Here is a 14,666-nt window from a genome sequence, read left to right as displayed (position 1 = left end):
CTAGGCGAATGGCTTCTCCGCCTCCTTGTAAGGGCCAGTCCTGCTAAATTTCCATCTGTCCTTTCTTTTTCTGGCTTTTTTCTTCTAAGTGCCTGAGCCCCACTTGCTGGAGAGGCTACCACAATGACATACAAAAGAAGATGAGGATACTGGGTAATGAAGTGGGCAGGGGGCAGTGAGTGTAAGCCAGAGAAGCTTGCTGGTCTCTATCAGCCAGTGAAGTGGCAGGGTCCCAGCAGGGGCAGTATTTTGGTCAAGCTGGTAGGAAAACTGGTCCCACAGTTCTGAGGGGCAAGGAGGGAGACCTGCCTGGATGGGACCAAGGACCCAGGTTGTGCCTGGGGTAAAGGAAACAGGTCCAGATAGCAGGAAGCGTTAGAGGTGACCCAGTCAAGAGGGCTGAGCTAAAGGGTCATCTCCAGCCCTTGGGGGGGATGCAAATACAAAGGGAAATTGAGGCAGAAGTTCATTCAAGGAACTGGGCAAAGAAGATGGAGAAGAAGCTGTGGATGACTCTGGACCTTGCCTACTGGTAGAATAGGGCCACCAAGATCCTGGCCACCTGTGGCAGGGTGGGCTCAGGACCACTAAAGAGCTGGGCCTACAGCTGAGCCCAGATGGGGAAGTCAGTTAAACCTCCAGGGAGAGCAGCCAGGGCCTCCTGCTCCAGCCTGTTTCTGTAACCCCCTCTAGGAATCCCTGCATAAAAAAGAGAAAGTCACAATTTAGCCCTTGCTGAGCCCACTGGGTAGCTCAAGAAAGACCTGCTGCTTAATCAAATCTGTTCAATTCAATAGACACTAATTAAACATGTACTGTGAGCCAAACCCTGTGGATACAGAGACAGGACATATCCTCAAAGCTGTCACAGTTTACAAGCGAGATAAGTACATGCGCAACTTTTTATAATACAAGACAAAATGTGCACAGAAGCATAAGCAAGTACGACTGGGACAGAGGAGAATTCTGAACAGGGGAAGGCCTTTCCAAAGAGTTCGTTAGCAAAATATGAAGAATAATCATTTCTATACTCTCACTCTAAGGACCTATTGGTTCCCCACAAGTTTTCCTAAGAATGGAGATCTGCCACCCTGTCTTTCTACAACTCATGTGAAATACTTAACATTGGAGGACTTGTTTTCCCCTGAGAAGCATTAAGATATCAGACTTCCCAGAAGAAGAGAGAAACTTCTTAAAATCCAACATTAAAAAAAAAAAAAAAAAAGTCTCATGCCCTCAAAGTCCCTCCTAGAGAATCGACTTCAAATAAATTGTGTATTTCTCTCACCAAATGACCTTAAAGAAAGCCTTTTCCTCTTAAAATTGTACTTAGTTTTAATGGAAGTTAGAAGTTTTAAAAGTTTAGAAGAAGTGGTTGTCAGGAACTAAACTCCAGCTCTATAAACTGATTTTAAAAAACCCCAGGCTCACAAAGATAATAAAAAATGCATTTAATTATTAGCATGTCAATATACAGCTTAAATGTATATTAAGTCTTCTTTTAGTCAGTGCATTACAGGGATAGAGAAGAGAAATATCATTTGTGAATGCACAGTCAAATTCTAAATATAAGTGCTGATAAATCTTGGTACTCTTACACTATTAAAATTCCGCTTTATGAAACATAGCTCCAGGTGCAGCGTTCTGTGCCAGCGTGGGGAGTCGTCTGGTCCAGTATGCAATCTACAGTTTTAAATTGAATTGTATACAAGTATTAACAAAAGAATAAAATTTATTATTCACAAAACTAAACTGGTTGTCATAAAGCTTACAAGAAAGTACAGCCTAGGACTAATGAGTTGAAAAACTAGTTTTAAAAATAATAAAACTTACTGGACAGTCCTGGAAAATGATATTATAAAACAAAGAAAACAGTTGGCACAGTTTAACCACCTAATTTCTAAGTGCACTTTGTAATGGTCCTTGCAAGCTGCCACTTTTCCCAGGATAATGACAAAAAGCTTCAGTCAAGTGTCACTGGCTTCTGGTGACGGGTTTTTTTTATTGCATTGCCAAGAGTGGATTTTAAGAAAAAACACTACAAAGGTTTCAAAAACCCTATTTATTCTCTATCATCAAAAATAGCAACAGGGGGACTTATACAACTTTTCTGTGAGTACCCACCAGTCTATTTTTTTTTCTTAAAAAAAATAGAAGTTAGTTAAAGAAAAATGATTTGGTTTTTAAAAAATAATGTAAGGAAACACTTAATCAGATAGCCCAAGGAGTCGTCAGAAATGTGTAGCAAGAAAGCTTCATTGTGGCCCTCTCCGGCCTTTGCACGTCTTTTACTAGACTAGAAAGAGAATGTGCAGTACCAATATGTTCCCCAACCTGCTTGGATCGAATTGTTTGTTTGGAAACCCATTATTGCTAAACCAGAGTGTTGACGCTGAGAGCCGAGCAGTCCGCTCATAGAGGATAAAATTGAGAGGCTGCTTCCGAGGACTGGATCTCCACCTGAGCCATTTTGAACTGGGTGCACTGCAGCCACTTGCGCAGGGCCGCCAGGCTGGCACTGCTCTGGGTGCAGCCCGGCAGCGTCCTGAGGCTGTGGTGGTTCACATTGTTCTGAATGGCCTGGAGGCGAAGCTGGAGTCCCGCAGATAAGTGCTGTAAGAAAGGGCAAGACGGTAGTTTAGTTTCTTTCCTGCTCGGGTTCTCGGTCAACCCAGGGAGTGCCGGCCTGGACTTCTTCTGCAGGCGGAACTTACACGTGGCACGGGAGCTGTCTGGCCTGGAGAAGGCCAACTCCCAAATTTGGGGAGGGCTCAGGGCAGAGGGCGTGGGCTGGGGCCATGTCCTTAGAGCCCACCTGGCCCAAATCCATACAAATAATGCCCCTCCCATCCCGACTCATTCATTGCAACACCAGTGCAGGGGCTGACACTTAGACTTGTCCCCCAAGAGCTGTTTGCTATGTGGGCCTGGTGTCGCGGGCTCTGCTGCCAGGCTCCCTGGGTTCAGATCCTCGGTCCTCTGTAAACAACTTGGGGAACAAGGTTTTTCGGTCTGATTGGATTGTCTCATGGGCAAAGTGGGGATAGTAACACTCACCTGATGGGGTTATTGTAAGGATAAGTGAGTTAACAGGGGTCAGAACAGAAACCGGCACATAGGAAGTGCTCAGGACATTTTCATCATGATTATAGGCTCTCTGTTCTCACGTTCATGCACACGAAGGAGCTAGGTTGTAAGCTTTTCTTATTCTTCTTAGCTTTTCATGAAGTTCTGCTGGCCTCCACTCAGCACTCTGGGCAATGTCAAATTGCCACAGATGGCCGCCAAGCAGGGGGAGGGCAGTTTGGAAGGCCTCGGGGTGAAAGTCCAAGCAGTTTTCACAATAGAAGCTAGGGGTGCAATGAGGTTTTCCGCAGAGCCATTGGCCCTACCGGTGGTCGCAAACAGCAGTTAGGCCATGAACCAGTACTCAAAGCCTGTGGGCACTGCTCTCTTGGTATCCCCTGAAGTCGCCTCCCTTCCTTCCACAAGTATCCCTCTCCAACTCTGGGAGGAAATCCAGCAACAAGGCTTCCATCTTCTCCCCCTCCTGCCTGATACTCCCAGCGCCTTAGACGGGACCCAGTTTGGGATGGAGCGGGTGGTGAGCTTGGCCATCTTAATGTTATGCCCCAGTAACTAGATTTACAGCCATCGAGTATGTCTGGCCCTGCAGTGACAATGAGTCACTCAAGGCGGGGCCTGGCAGTGAGAAATACATTGTCTTCCCCTCCCTGGCTGTGGGACCCTGTCCAAGTTACTCTTCCTTCTGATGCTATGTTTCCTCTTATATAGAATGGGGGGGTGGGTGGGCAGGTCCCTTCTAGTTCAATTCTGTCATTCACTGAATGTTATCCTCTCTTAATAGAATTCTTCCCATCACAAAAAGTCAGTCCTAGTGGCCGGGAAATAGCACGGGACATGTCTGGGACCGGATCCCATGGGTATCCTCTGAAGTCAGAGGAGCTTTTCAGCCTGTATTCTAGTCAGTAGCGGAGCCTCGCCCAGACTCTGGGATCCTCCCCCTTCCCCTTCAATCAACGAGGAGTAGTAGGACAGCGGCTCCTGCTGTCACCTCGGCCCGCAGGCCCCCTACCTGTCCCGTAGGGTCTCCTGCATTATCAGCCCCCAGAGACCAGGAACAGGTAGCGAGTGGAGCACTGTGGAGCCCTGTGAATGTTATGAGCTTCTCTGGAGGGAACTGAGCTTCCAGTCCACCCCGGGGGTGACTTACCTTGATATTTGACTGAATCATTGGCAACCACATAGGTATCAGCTGTATGGAGAAACACAGAAGGCCCATTATTACTGTTCTCCATTCTCCCACATAAGCTCCGCTTACTGCCTGGCAAAGCAAGGCACACGGAATTCCTTTAACATCACAAAAGGATGTGGGCCTCCACTGCAGAGTCCCCCGCTATCAGACAATCGTCTCTCTGAGGCCAAACCCTGCTGAGCTGGTGGCATTTGGAGGTTAATAAGCGCCCCATGAGTGCCTGAAACACACATCGTAAATGACTGATTGTCTCTTGAAAGCTACCAAGCATGGGACATTAAATGTGTATTTATTTAATTAAATCCTCTCTTTCTTGAAATAGAATTTCCTCCACGGGATCTTTAGAACTGAGTCTCCAAGTAGCATGGCGAAGCTCTCTGCCTGTGGTCGTTAAGAAAAGATCACTGGGAAGCGGTTAAAAATGCTTAAGTGATGAACAAAGACAAGCCCTGAAGTTGCCTGGCTGTGATTTGGAAGATGAGACACAGCAGGAATGAGTGCAGGCCGGGGCTTCAGCAGTGTGGGTGCACGGGCAGGCGAGCAGCGGGTCCCTGCTCCAGCCGGGAGCAAGGCTCTCAAATCCTGGGCATCTGGGGAGCCCTGCCCCTCCGCTGCCTCTGATTTGCCCTGAGACCCTTCCTAGGAGGTCACAGGTGCCCCGCCCGAGCTCCCCGAGCAGAGGCTCTCCTCTGTCCGCTTTGGTCTCTCGCCACACTTCGGCCCTTCCGAACGCAAGTGTTGACTTGCGTTCGTGGCCTCATAAATCCGGAAGTCAGGGACAGAATACATTTACCAAAGTGTATTCCACAGAACTCTAGCTGGGTGGGATTTAAATGGGGAAGGAGGGCTATGATCTAATAAGTTTGGAAATGTTCGTTTCTTTCAGGACTGCTCAGATCTTTAATATGCTCAAATGCATCATATCATTTCACTCCACGCTCCTTGTGACCCGACTCCAATAGGGTAGAGTTGATATGGATTGCATTGTGTCCTCTCATATAGCCGTTGTAGTCCTCGCCCACACAGCCTCAGATGTGACCTTATTTGGAAATGGGGTCATTGAAGATGTAGCGAATTAAGATGAGGTCACTCTGGAGTAGGGGGGACCCCTAATCCAATATGACTGGTGTTCTTATAGAAAGGGGGAAATTTGGACACAGATAGGTACACAGGGAGAGTGGCACATGAAGGTGAAGCAGAGATCTACAAGCCAAGGAACGCCAAAGGAGGCCAGCAAACCCCCAGGAGCCAGGGGAGAGGCTGGGACAGATGCTCCCTCACGGCCTCAGAAGGAATCAATTCTGCCATCACCTTGATCTCATAACTTCTTGCCTCCAGAACCATGAGACAATACATTTCTGTTACTTCAGTCACCCAATTTGCAGTGCTCAGCAGCCTAGCAAACTAATACAAGGGCACTCAAGGAAGCAAAGCCCAGAGGTGGGAGTGTGCAGAGAGGTGAGGAAGCAGTGGAGGTTCACATGATGCTGAAGGGTGAGGTTCTTAGCATAGGGTCATGAAAAACAAGTTTAGTAAAGCAGAGTGAGGCCTCTCACCATCTACCCACAGATATCTAGGATGCCACATAAGGAGATTTGGGTTTTATTCCAAATTCAGTATGCTTTTTGATAAGGGAAGCCCCATTCACCATGAGGAGAATGGGGCTCCAGCAAGGTCACTGTGGCAGCAGTCTGGACACTAGCATGTGGAAGGACGTGGAGAACGGCTGCAGGGGCCCAGTGTGGAAGCTGCCTCCATGGTCCAGATAAGACCAGGGACGGCTTCCGGGATGAAGGATGCTGCCTGCAGTGCCAACCTGTGAGGGTCTGAGGACTAGTTTGCTCTTTGGATCGGGGAAAAGGTTAAAAGTGAGCCTGGGATTTGTTCACAGCAGTGCAATGACCAAAGCGAGAGGATCAGGAGAGCCTGCTGGGACGGGGGATAGCATATAAATAACCTCTCTGGGGATTCCCTGGTGGCGCAGTGGTTGAGAGTCCGCCTGCCGATGCAGGGGACGCGGGTTCGTGCCCCGGTCCGGGAGGATCCCGTGTGCCGCGGAGCGGCTGGGCCCGTGAGCCATGGCCGCTGAGCCTGTACGTCCAGAGCCTGTGCTCCACAACGGGAGAGGCCGCGGCGGTGAGAGGCCCGCGTACCGCAAAAAAAACAAAAACAAAAACAAAAACAAAAAACAACAAAAAAAACCACCTCTCTGTTCACTAGTCACGGCCATAGCTGCTAGTCTCATTCAATTCATCAAATTATTAAAAAAAAAACCAACAACAACAACTTGGTGAGGTGATAAATTATATTTTCTCTCTATTCTTTTGTTCCCAAGGCTAAATCTGGCTGCTGTTCTGCTTTCAACGTTCTATAGATACAAACAATTTGCTAATTTGACTTCCACTGATGTTTATTCCTAAACACAGTGTTTCTATCACAGCCATTTAATACTCTGTCGCTAACATGACTATTGTGTTTGGAAATGGAGTGTCCCAGAAGATGTGATGGGACTTAAACTCAATCAGAAAATGACACCCTCTCATGCCTCCCCTGCTACCCACCCTCATAGTAAAACTGTGGGATTAGGAAGGTTGGTGGCAGATAAGGGTGTACTCTCTGGCGTTTAAGAGGACTGGCTCATCTGGATGTTCTGAATGGAAAAAATAAGTTAGTCTAACCGCCTTCTCCCTACTGTCTGCAGGGCAAAAACAAGCCCTGAGGGGTCCTAACGCCTACAGACTTCTGTTGTCTTTTGATCCATTTAATATGGAAGCATGCCCGTATGCCTCTTGATGTTTGGGAATACCTGAACTGACCTCTTGTTAAGAATCTTGAGGGACAGAGGAGGGTTGAGACCAGGGAACACTCAGTACTCTGCCCCTGGGTGGACGCCTTTCCCAGGGTTGCCCCAGGGGCTAAGGGCCTTTGTGAGGCAATCGAGGGGAATACTGAGGCTGATTTTAGAAGTGCTTTTGTTATTTCCCCATTGATGTAACACACGACCATAAGATTCTAAATATACCTGCGAGGGGCCTTCAGGTTTGTGATTTGCGAACCTGACTGAAGGCATCAGGTTAAAGTTCATTGTGAAGAAGGACAGCATTATACAATCCATCAGTCATCCTATTTCAGGAATGCTAATTTGACTTTTTTGAATAACATTCATTTCAGTACCCTTTTGCTAGTGGCTCCTACAAAGCTGTCAGTAAGAATTAGATGTAATTTATTCTGGGCACTGTAATGTTATAATAAAATTGTTGTGTTTTTTTTCTTCTCCTAAAACAATATCCAGAAAACTGAAGGACATTTTAAAAAATATGTTGTTTTTCATCAAAATCAAAGGGATACTTTTCCTCTTATCTTGGTTTATGTTATGGGATAAATTGAAGACTTCCTGCTCAGTTGGACTATATTCATTTCACGCCATGCTTTTTCCAGCCCTCAAAATAAAATTAGTCATGAAACTTTCTCTTTCACCCAAGATAGAGTAACAAAGACCAGATTTACAATCCTGCCTTAAACAAAACTAAAATTCCAGATGAAGGGTAATGAAACAATGATTTTCAGACATTAAGCATCAGCAATGCAGGACAGTGATCACTGAGGGAGAGGAAACAAACAAGGTGACCCCTACAGTTATCGTAGCTCACTGCCTAGAAAGTGTTTTCAGGCAGTAGCACAGGGACAAGGAACACAGGTAGAGTCTGGTGGTCTTCCTGAGGTGAGGAGATGGAGTTGGGAGGCCAGGGAGGCCAAGGGAGCTAGAGTTTGTAAGGCAGAGTAGTGGAAAGGAGAGAGCTGGAGAGAGAGAGAGAGAGAGAGAGAGAGAGAGAGAGAAAGAGCGCTAACTCTCTGAAGATCTGTAAAGGGTTCCCCTTGAGTCTTTAGCTCAATACTGACCAGTATACACATGTGAGAAAATTATCCAAGGCTGAAGAAAAAATAACCTAAAACATTAGAGGGAAAAATCGCTGGTAATCACATAGCAATAGTTTGTGTTTCCACTAGTTACAGTGGAAAAATCTTGCAAATCACAGAACACCAAGTAGAGTACTCGGAAGGATATTACCTTACCAGTGAAGAAATAGTAGCCCTAGACAAACTGCTGCTCCGATCCTACATAACAAAGCTTAACACCAAGTTTCAAAGGCATAAAACTGTTTCTAAGTAATTTAACTATGGCATAGAATACAGCTCAAGAATGCTTGTAGGAATAAAAAATATCTAGCACTCAAAAAAGTCAAATTCAAAATGTCAAGAATCCGGTAAAAAATTACCAGGCATGCTAAGAAGCAGGAAAATGCGATCCATAATGAGAAGAAAAATCAAGTAACTAGAAAAGACCCCCAAATGATACAGAGAACAGAACTAGTAAACAAGGACATTAAAACAGTTATTATAACTATACGCAATATGGTCAAGAAGGTAGAGGAAATACTGAGTATGTTAAATAGAGGTATGCGAGAAAATTTTAAAGAAACAATAGCTGATACTTTTCCAGATATAATGAAAACTATAAATTCACAGATCCAAGAAAGTCAACAAACTCAAGCACAAGAAACATGAAGAAAACTACACCAAGGCATATCATCATCAAATTGCTTAGCAACAATGGTAAAGAAAAAAATTTTCAGAGCAGCCTGAGAAAAAAGACGTATCATATACAGAAGAAAAAAAAAATAAGAATGACAAAGATTTCTTCTCAGAAACAATGGAAGCAAAAAGACAGTGGATGAATAGCATCTTTAAAATACTAGGGGGAAAAAAAAAACTTTGAACCTAGAATTCAATAACCACTGAAAATAGCTTTCAAATATGAAGGCAAAGTAAAGACTTTCTCAGACATAAAAAAGCTGAAGGAATTAAGCTTCAGCAGACCTACACAAGAAGTTGTAAAGAAAGTCCTTTGGGCAGAAGGAAGATGGAAGTTTAATTCTACAGAAAGGAATGAAGAAAACTGAAAAATGTAAATATGGCAATAATAGCAAATATAAAAAAATATAAAATAAAATTTAAATTGCTTTGAGAGATAATTGTTTAAAGCAAAAAGAAATTATGGTTTGGTTTATAACATACGTAGGAGTAAAATGGATGACAATCATAGCACAAAGTCTGGAAATGGAAGTATACTGTTGTACATTCTCATACTATACATGAAGTGGTATATTATTACTCGAAGGCAGAGTGTGTTAAGTTAAAATTGTCGACTATAAACTCTTAAGTCAACCACTAAAACAACAACAGCTAAGACATATAGCTAATAAGATAACTGAAAAACACATTTAAATAACCCATGGGTCAAAGAAGGAGTCAAAAGGGAAATTAGAAAGTATTTTGAACTGAATGGAAATGAGAATATATCAAAATTCAGAGGAATACAGCCAGCCAAAGCAGTACTTGGAAGGAAATTCAGAAAACCAAACACTGACAGCTGAATAGAAAAAGGTTCTCAGATTAATGACCTCAGCTTCCACCTTAAGAATCTAGACCAAAAAGTGGAAATTGTATCCAAAATTTAATCATTAAAAACTCAATTAGTCAAAAAGAAGGTAGAAAAAGAGGGAATAAAGGACAAAGAACAGATGAGAAATAAAGAAAACAAACAGCAAGATATTTTAAGCCAAATGATATCACAAAACACATTAAAGGAAAATGGTTTAAAAATCCCAATTAAGGGCTTCCCTGGTGGCGCAGTGGTTGAGAGTCCGCCTGCCGATGCAGGGAACACGGGTTCGTGCCCCGGTCCGGGAAGATCCCACATGCCGCGGAGCGGCTGGGCCCGTGAGCCATGGCCGCTGAGCCTGTGCGTCTGGAGCCTGTGCTCCGCAACGGGAGAGGCCCCAACAGTGAGAGGCCCGCGTAACGCAAAAAAAAAAAAAAAAAAAAAATCCCAATTAAAAGGGATTGTCAGATTGGATTTTTTAAAAAGCCCAGTACCCAACTACATGCTGCCTATAAGAAATATACTTTAGGGCTTCCCTGGTGGCGCAGTGGTTGAGAGTCCGCCTGCCGATGCAGGGGACACGGGTTCGTGCCCCGGTCCGGGAAGATCCCGCACGCCGCGGAGCGGCTGGGCCCGTAAGCCATGGCCGCTGAGCCTGTGCTTCTGGAGCCTGTGCTCCGCAACAGGAGAGGCCACAACAGTGAGAGGCCCGCGTACCACAAAAAAAAAAAAAAAAAAAAAAAAAAAGAATAATACTTCAAGACCAAGTGGTTTGTCCCAGGAATATAAGGTTGGTTTAACATTCAAAAATCAATCCATGAAAAAAAAAAAAAAAAAAATCAATCCATGAAACTCACTGTTAATAGTCAAAAAAGAAAAATCAAATGACCATCTCAATAAATGTAGAAAAAGCATTTGACAAATCCTACATCTATTCCTGACAAAAATTCTTAGCAGACTAGGAATAGAAGAGACCCTTACTCAATCTGACAAAGGGTATCTATGAAAAACTAACAGCTAACATTTATATTTAATGAATGCTTTCTTCCTAAGATCAGGAACAAGACAAGGTTTCCAACTCTCATGACTTCTATTCAACTTGTATTAAAGGATCTAGCCAGAGCAATGAGACAAGAAAAAGAAATAAAAAGTATAAAAATTCAAAAGAAAGAAAGAAAACTGCTTCTACTTGCACATGACATAATTGTCTACAGAGAAAATCTGATGAAAGCTACAAGAAAGCTACTAGAACTAATAAATGAGTTTAACAGATTGCAGGGTATAAAGGCATTTAAAATCAGTTATATTTCTAACTGCTAACAATAAAATACCAAAAATTTAAATGTAAAAAACCATACTATTTATAATACTATAAAATTACTATATACTTAGGGATAAATTTGACAAAATATTCTAGTCCTGTATATGGAAAACTATAAATATTGCTGAAAAAAATTAATGAAGACATAAATAAATAGAGTGATATACTCTGTTCAAAGATTGGAAGACTCAATATTGTTAATATCTCAATTCTCCTTAAAGTGATGTATACATCAGTGCAACCCACATTCCCAGCAGGCTTTTCGTAGTAATTGACAAGTTGATTTTAAAACGTATCTAGAATGCAACGGACCTAAAAGAGCCAAAACAACTTTGAAATAGGTGTAGAAATTTAGAGGAGTAACACTACATGATTTCAAGGCATATAAGAAAGCTATAGTAACCTAGACAGCATGGTACAAAGGTAGACCATACATGAATGAACCATACATAAATGGTCAATTGATTTTTGACAAAAGTGCAAAGGCAATTCAATGGATAGAATTTTTCACAATCCTAGAATAATTGGATATCCACACACATAAAAAGTACCTCAATCCATACCACACACATCCACAAAAGTTAACTCAAAATGGATCACAGATATAAACTAACACCTAGAAGAAAACATATATAATACCTAGAAGAAAACACAAAGAAAACTCTTTGTGATCTTGGACTAGGCAAGGATTTTCTTAAATACAACATCAAAAGCATGATTCATAAAAGAAAAATTTGATAAATGGTATTTCATCAAAATTAAGACTTTCTGCTCTTCACAAGTCACTGTGAAGACAATGAGAAGACAAACACAGAAAAAAAATCTTTGCAAATGACATATCTGATAAAGGACTTGCATCTGAAAATTCAATAATAAGAAAATAACCAACTTGATTTTTTAAACGGGCAAATAATTTTAATAGACATTTTACCATGCAGATATATGGATAGCAAATAAGCACATGAGAAGATGCTGAGCATCATTTGTCAACAGGAAAATGCAATTCTGCAGTACACAGTTCTTAGAACGACTAAAACTAAAGATTAACTACATTAAGTATTGACGATGATGTGTAGGCACTGGAATGCATACTGCTGGTGTGAATGTAACAGGGTACAATCACTTTGGAAAACAGTTTGCCAATTTCTTTAAAAGTTATACACATATCATACAGCCTAGCAATTCCACTCCTTGGTATTTATCCAACACACCTGAAAGCCTATAGCTACACAGACTTGTGTATGTATATTCATAACAGCTTTATTTGTAATAGCCTCAAACTTTTGGAAACAGCTCAGATATCCATTAATTGATGAATGGATAAACAAAATGTGTTATATCCATATAATAGATACTACTCAGAAATAAAATAATCTACTGAGACATGTAACATGGATTAATGGTAATATAATTATTCTGAGTGAAGGAAGGCAGAAAAAAGCATAACTACTGTATGAATCTATTTACATGAAATTCTAGAAAATGCAAACTAAGCTATTATGACAGAAAGCAGATCAGTAGGTGCCTGGGGATGAGGAAGTGGGGTACAGGAAGTGGTGGAATAGAGACTAACAAATGTGTATGAGAAAACTTTAGCTGGGGAGGACAATATTCATTATCTTGACTGTGGTGATGGGTGGTTTCACGGGTATAATATGTGTGATGTGAAGATATCAAATTGTACATTTTACATATGTAAAGTTTACTGTGTATAAATTATACTTCAATAAAGCTGTAATAAACAAAATCAGGTATGATCACCCAAGTGTCAGTCATGTAGTTTCTCCCATAGTGTTGACTTTTGCTATTGACTGTCAAGCTAGATAAGCTATATCTGTCCCATTTGAACCAACAACCTTGCACTTTTCTGGTAACAGTCAAGTTTTCCCTAAAAATGTGCTGCTTTTCTTCAGCACTGGGTGAGTTAACTTTACAAATGTCCTTTATTGAAGGGAGTCAACCAAGGAGTGAAATAGGAAGTTATAAGGTTCTAAACTGATGCACTCTGTGGCGGTGGGGGGGGAGAGGGGGTGGTGATGGTGCCTGGGATAATGGAATATAGACGTGGAAGGCAAAGAAGGAAGTGGTACAAGAAGAGGAAGGACAAAGAATCAGTGAAACAGAGAGGTGGAATGATAGGAAGGAAAGGAAAAAGAATGGAAATAAAAAGAGAAAGTGAGTGAGCAACCACGTTCTCCTCTGTTCTTTTATCTTTTTATCACACTGGGATGTTTCTGATGTCCCTGGATAGATAACAAATACCTGAATTACTTTCACACACTGCACAGTGATTTAGAATAGTAATATTAGAAACTAAATTAATTTATCTTAGAGAAAAGTATCAGCTACCAAGTCAAACAATGACAGAGTATTTTCCTTGGTTGTCTGGATACCTTGCAAGGTGAGGCTCCACCAAACAATTTATATGACTCTAGGGTCATTTCCAGATCAATGTTTCTGGTAATATTTTCATTACTCATGTTGCATGCAATCATGGTGCGACATATCGAACCCAGCTAGAGTTGGTCACAGTGGCGGAGCAAGAGCCAAAATTATACTATAACCATTTGGTGAAGGCTTGTTATATGAGCCCGATTCCTCCAGCCCCAACTTTGAATGTGAAAAGTAAATCAGTTTTATTTTCCTCTTCAGAAGGTACATTCAAAATAAATCCACATTTGTTTTTAGAAGCAAGAAATGGTCTATAGAAATCATAAGATTTTCCTACCTTGACAAAAATTGTTGAATTGCATTCTTGCAATGCCTCCATTAAACTAATCACATGGAGACACACCATTTCTACCATCTGAAACAACAAACAGGAAAATCAATTCCACTCAAGGTGATACGGAAACAGTCTGCAGCCACATGCCCTGTGCCCATGAGGACATTCTGCACAACAACCAGAGGGGATCAGAGGTATTTATTCCTCTCTAAAACTTCAACCAGAAACTGAATTTTATAAGCTGCAGAGGTTTCGCAGTTGCCATGCCTTCCTCATCTAACTTGGGGCTGCCAATGAATTCAGGTATCAATCTCACTAATCTGCGCCACACTGCGATTCACACCAGAGGATAAATGGTTTCTGCTTCCTTCATTTCCAACTGCAGAACTCTTGGGCTTGGGTCTTTTCTCCATCTTGATCAATCCCCTCTCCACAGTTTCTTCACTTGGAGCGGCTGTTTCATTTATTGCACCATCTGTGTTTGAGGCTTTATTCTCCGTGGAACAAGGCAGTCATATTTACGACAGTTTAAAAATACCATAGAAGTGATATCCCTCATCAGAAATCCCTGTGGCTAGATTTTAAACACTCCAAGGGGGGATTTTACCAGACTGGCTTATGCAGTTTAACAAAATTTTCAGAATTTAAAATTAATTCAAATTCATTTGTAACACCATTTGCACAAGTTTCACCAGTAACAAATTCATTTCCAACATTTGAATATTAAGAGACATTTGGAGGAGAGGTATTAATGGTATCAAAAAACTAGCGAGGGCTTCCCTGGTGGCGCAGTGGTTGAGAGTCTGCCTGCCGATGCAGGGGACACGGGTTCGTGCCCCGGTCCGGGAAGATCCCACTATGCCGCGGAGCGGCTGGGCCCGTGAGCCATGGCCGCTGAGCC

At 42.3% G+C, this 14,666-nt stretch overlaps 1 protein-coding gene across 2 annotated transcripts in view; it reads right to left on the bottom strand.

Annotated features, from left to right (window-relative positions):
* Nucleotides 1-1,504: 1,504 nt before the first annotated feature.
* The window catches only part of UNC79 (unc-79 homolog, NALCN channel complex subunit), a 221,191-nt gene continuing 208,029 nt past the window's right edge, over nt 1,505-14,666 (bottom strand). For both annotated transcript variants that reach the window (XM_055088693.1, XM_055088694.1), the window contains 3 exons: nt 13,769-13,846; nt 4,235-4,276; nt 1,505-2,613 (listed from right to left, as the gene is read on the bottom strand). In XM_055088693.1, coding sequence (XP_054944668.1) covers nt 2,413-2,613; nt 4,235-4,276; nt 13,769-13,846 — 321 coding nt within the window. In that variant the 3' untranslated portion in view covers nt 1,505-2,412. The remainder of the gene's footprint in view (nt 2,614-4,234; nt 4,277-13,768; nt 13,847-14,666) is intronic.

The sequence above is a fragment of the Physeter macrocephalus genome, chromosome 11, assembly GCF_002837175.3.
Source record: "Physeter macrocephalus isolate SW-GA chromosome 11, ASM283717v5, whole genome shotgun sequence".
In the NCBI taxonomy this organism is placed as follows: domain Eukaryota; kingdom Metazoa; phylum Chordata; class Mammalia; order Artiodactyla; family Physeteridae; genus Physeter; species Physeter macrocephalus.
The sequence above is the reverse complement of the archived record's forward strand: the minus strand, read 5'-3'. Positions and strand labels throughout refer to the sequence as shown.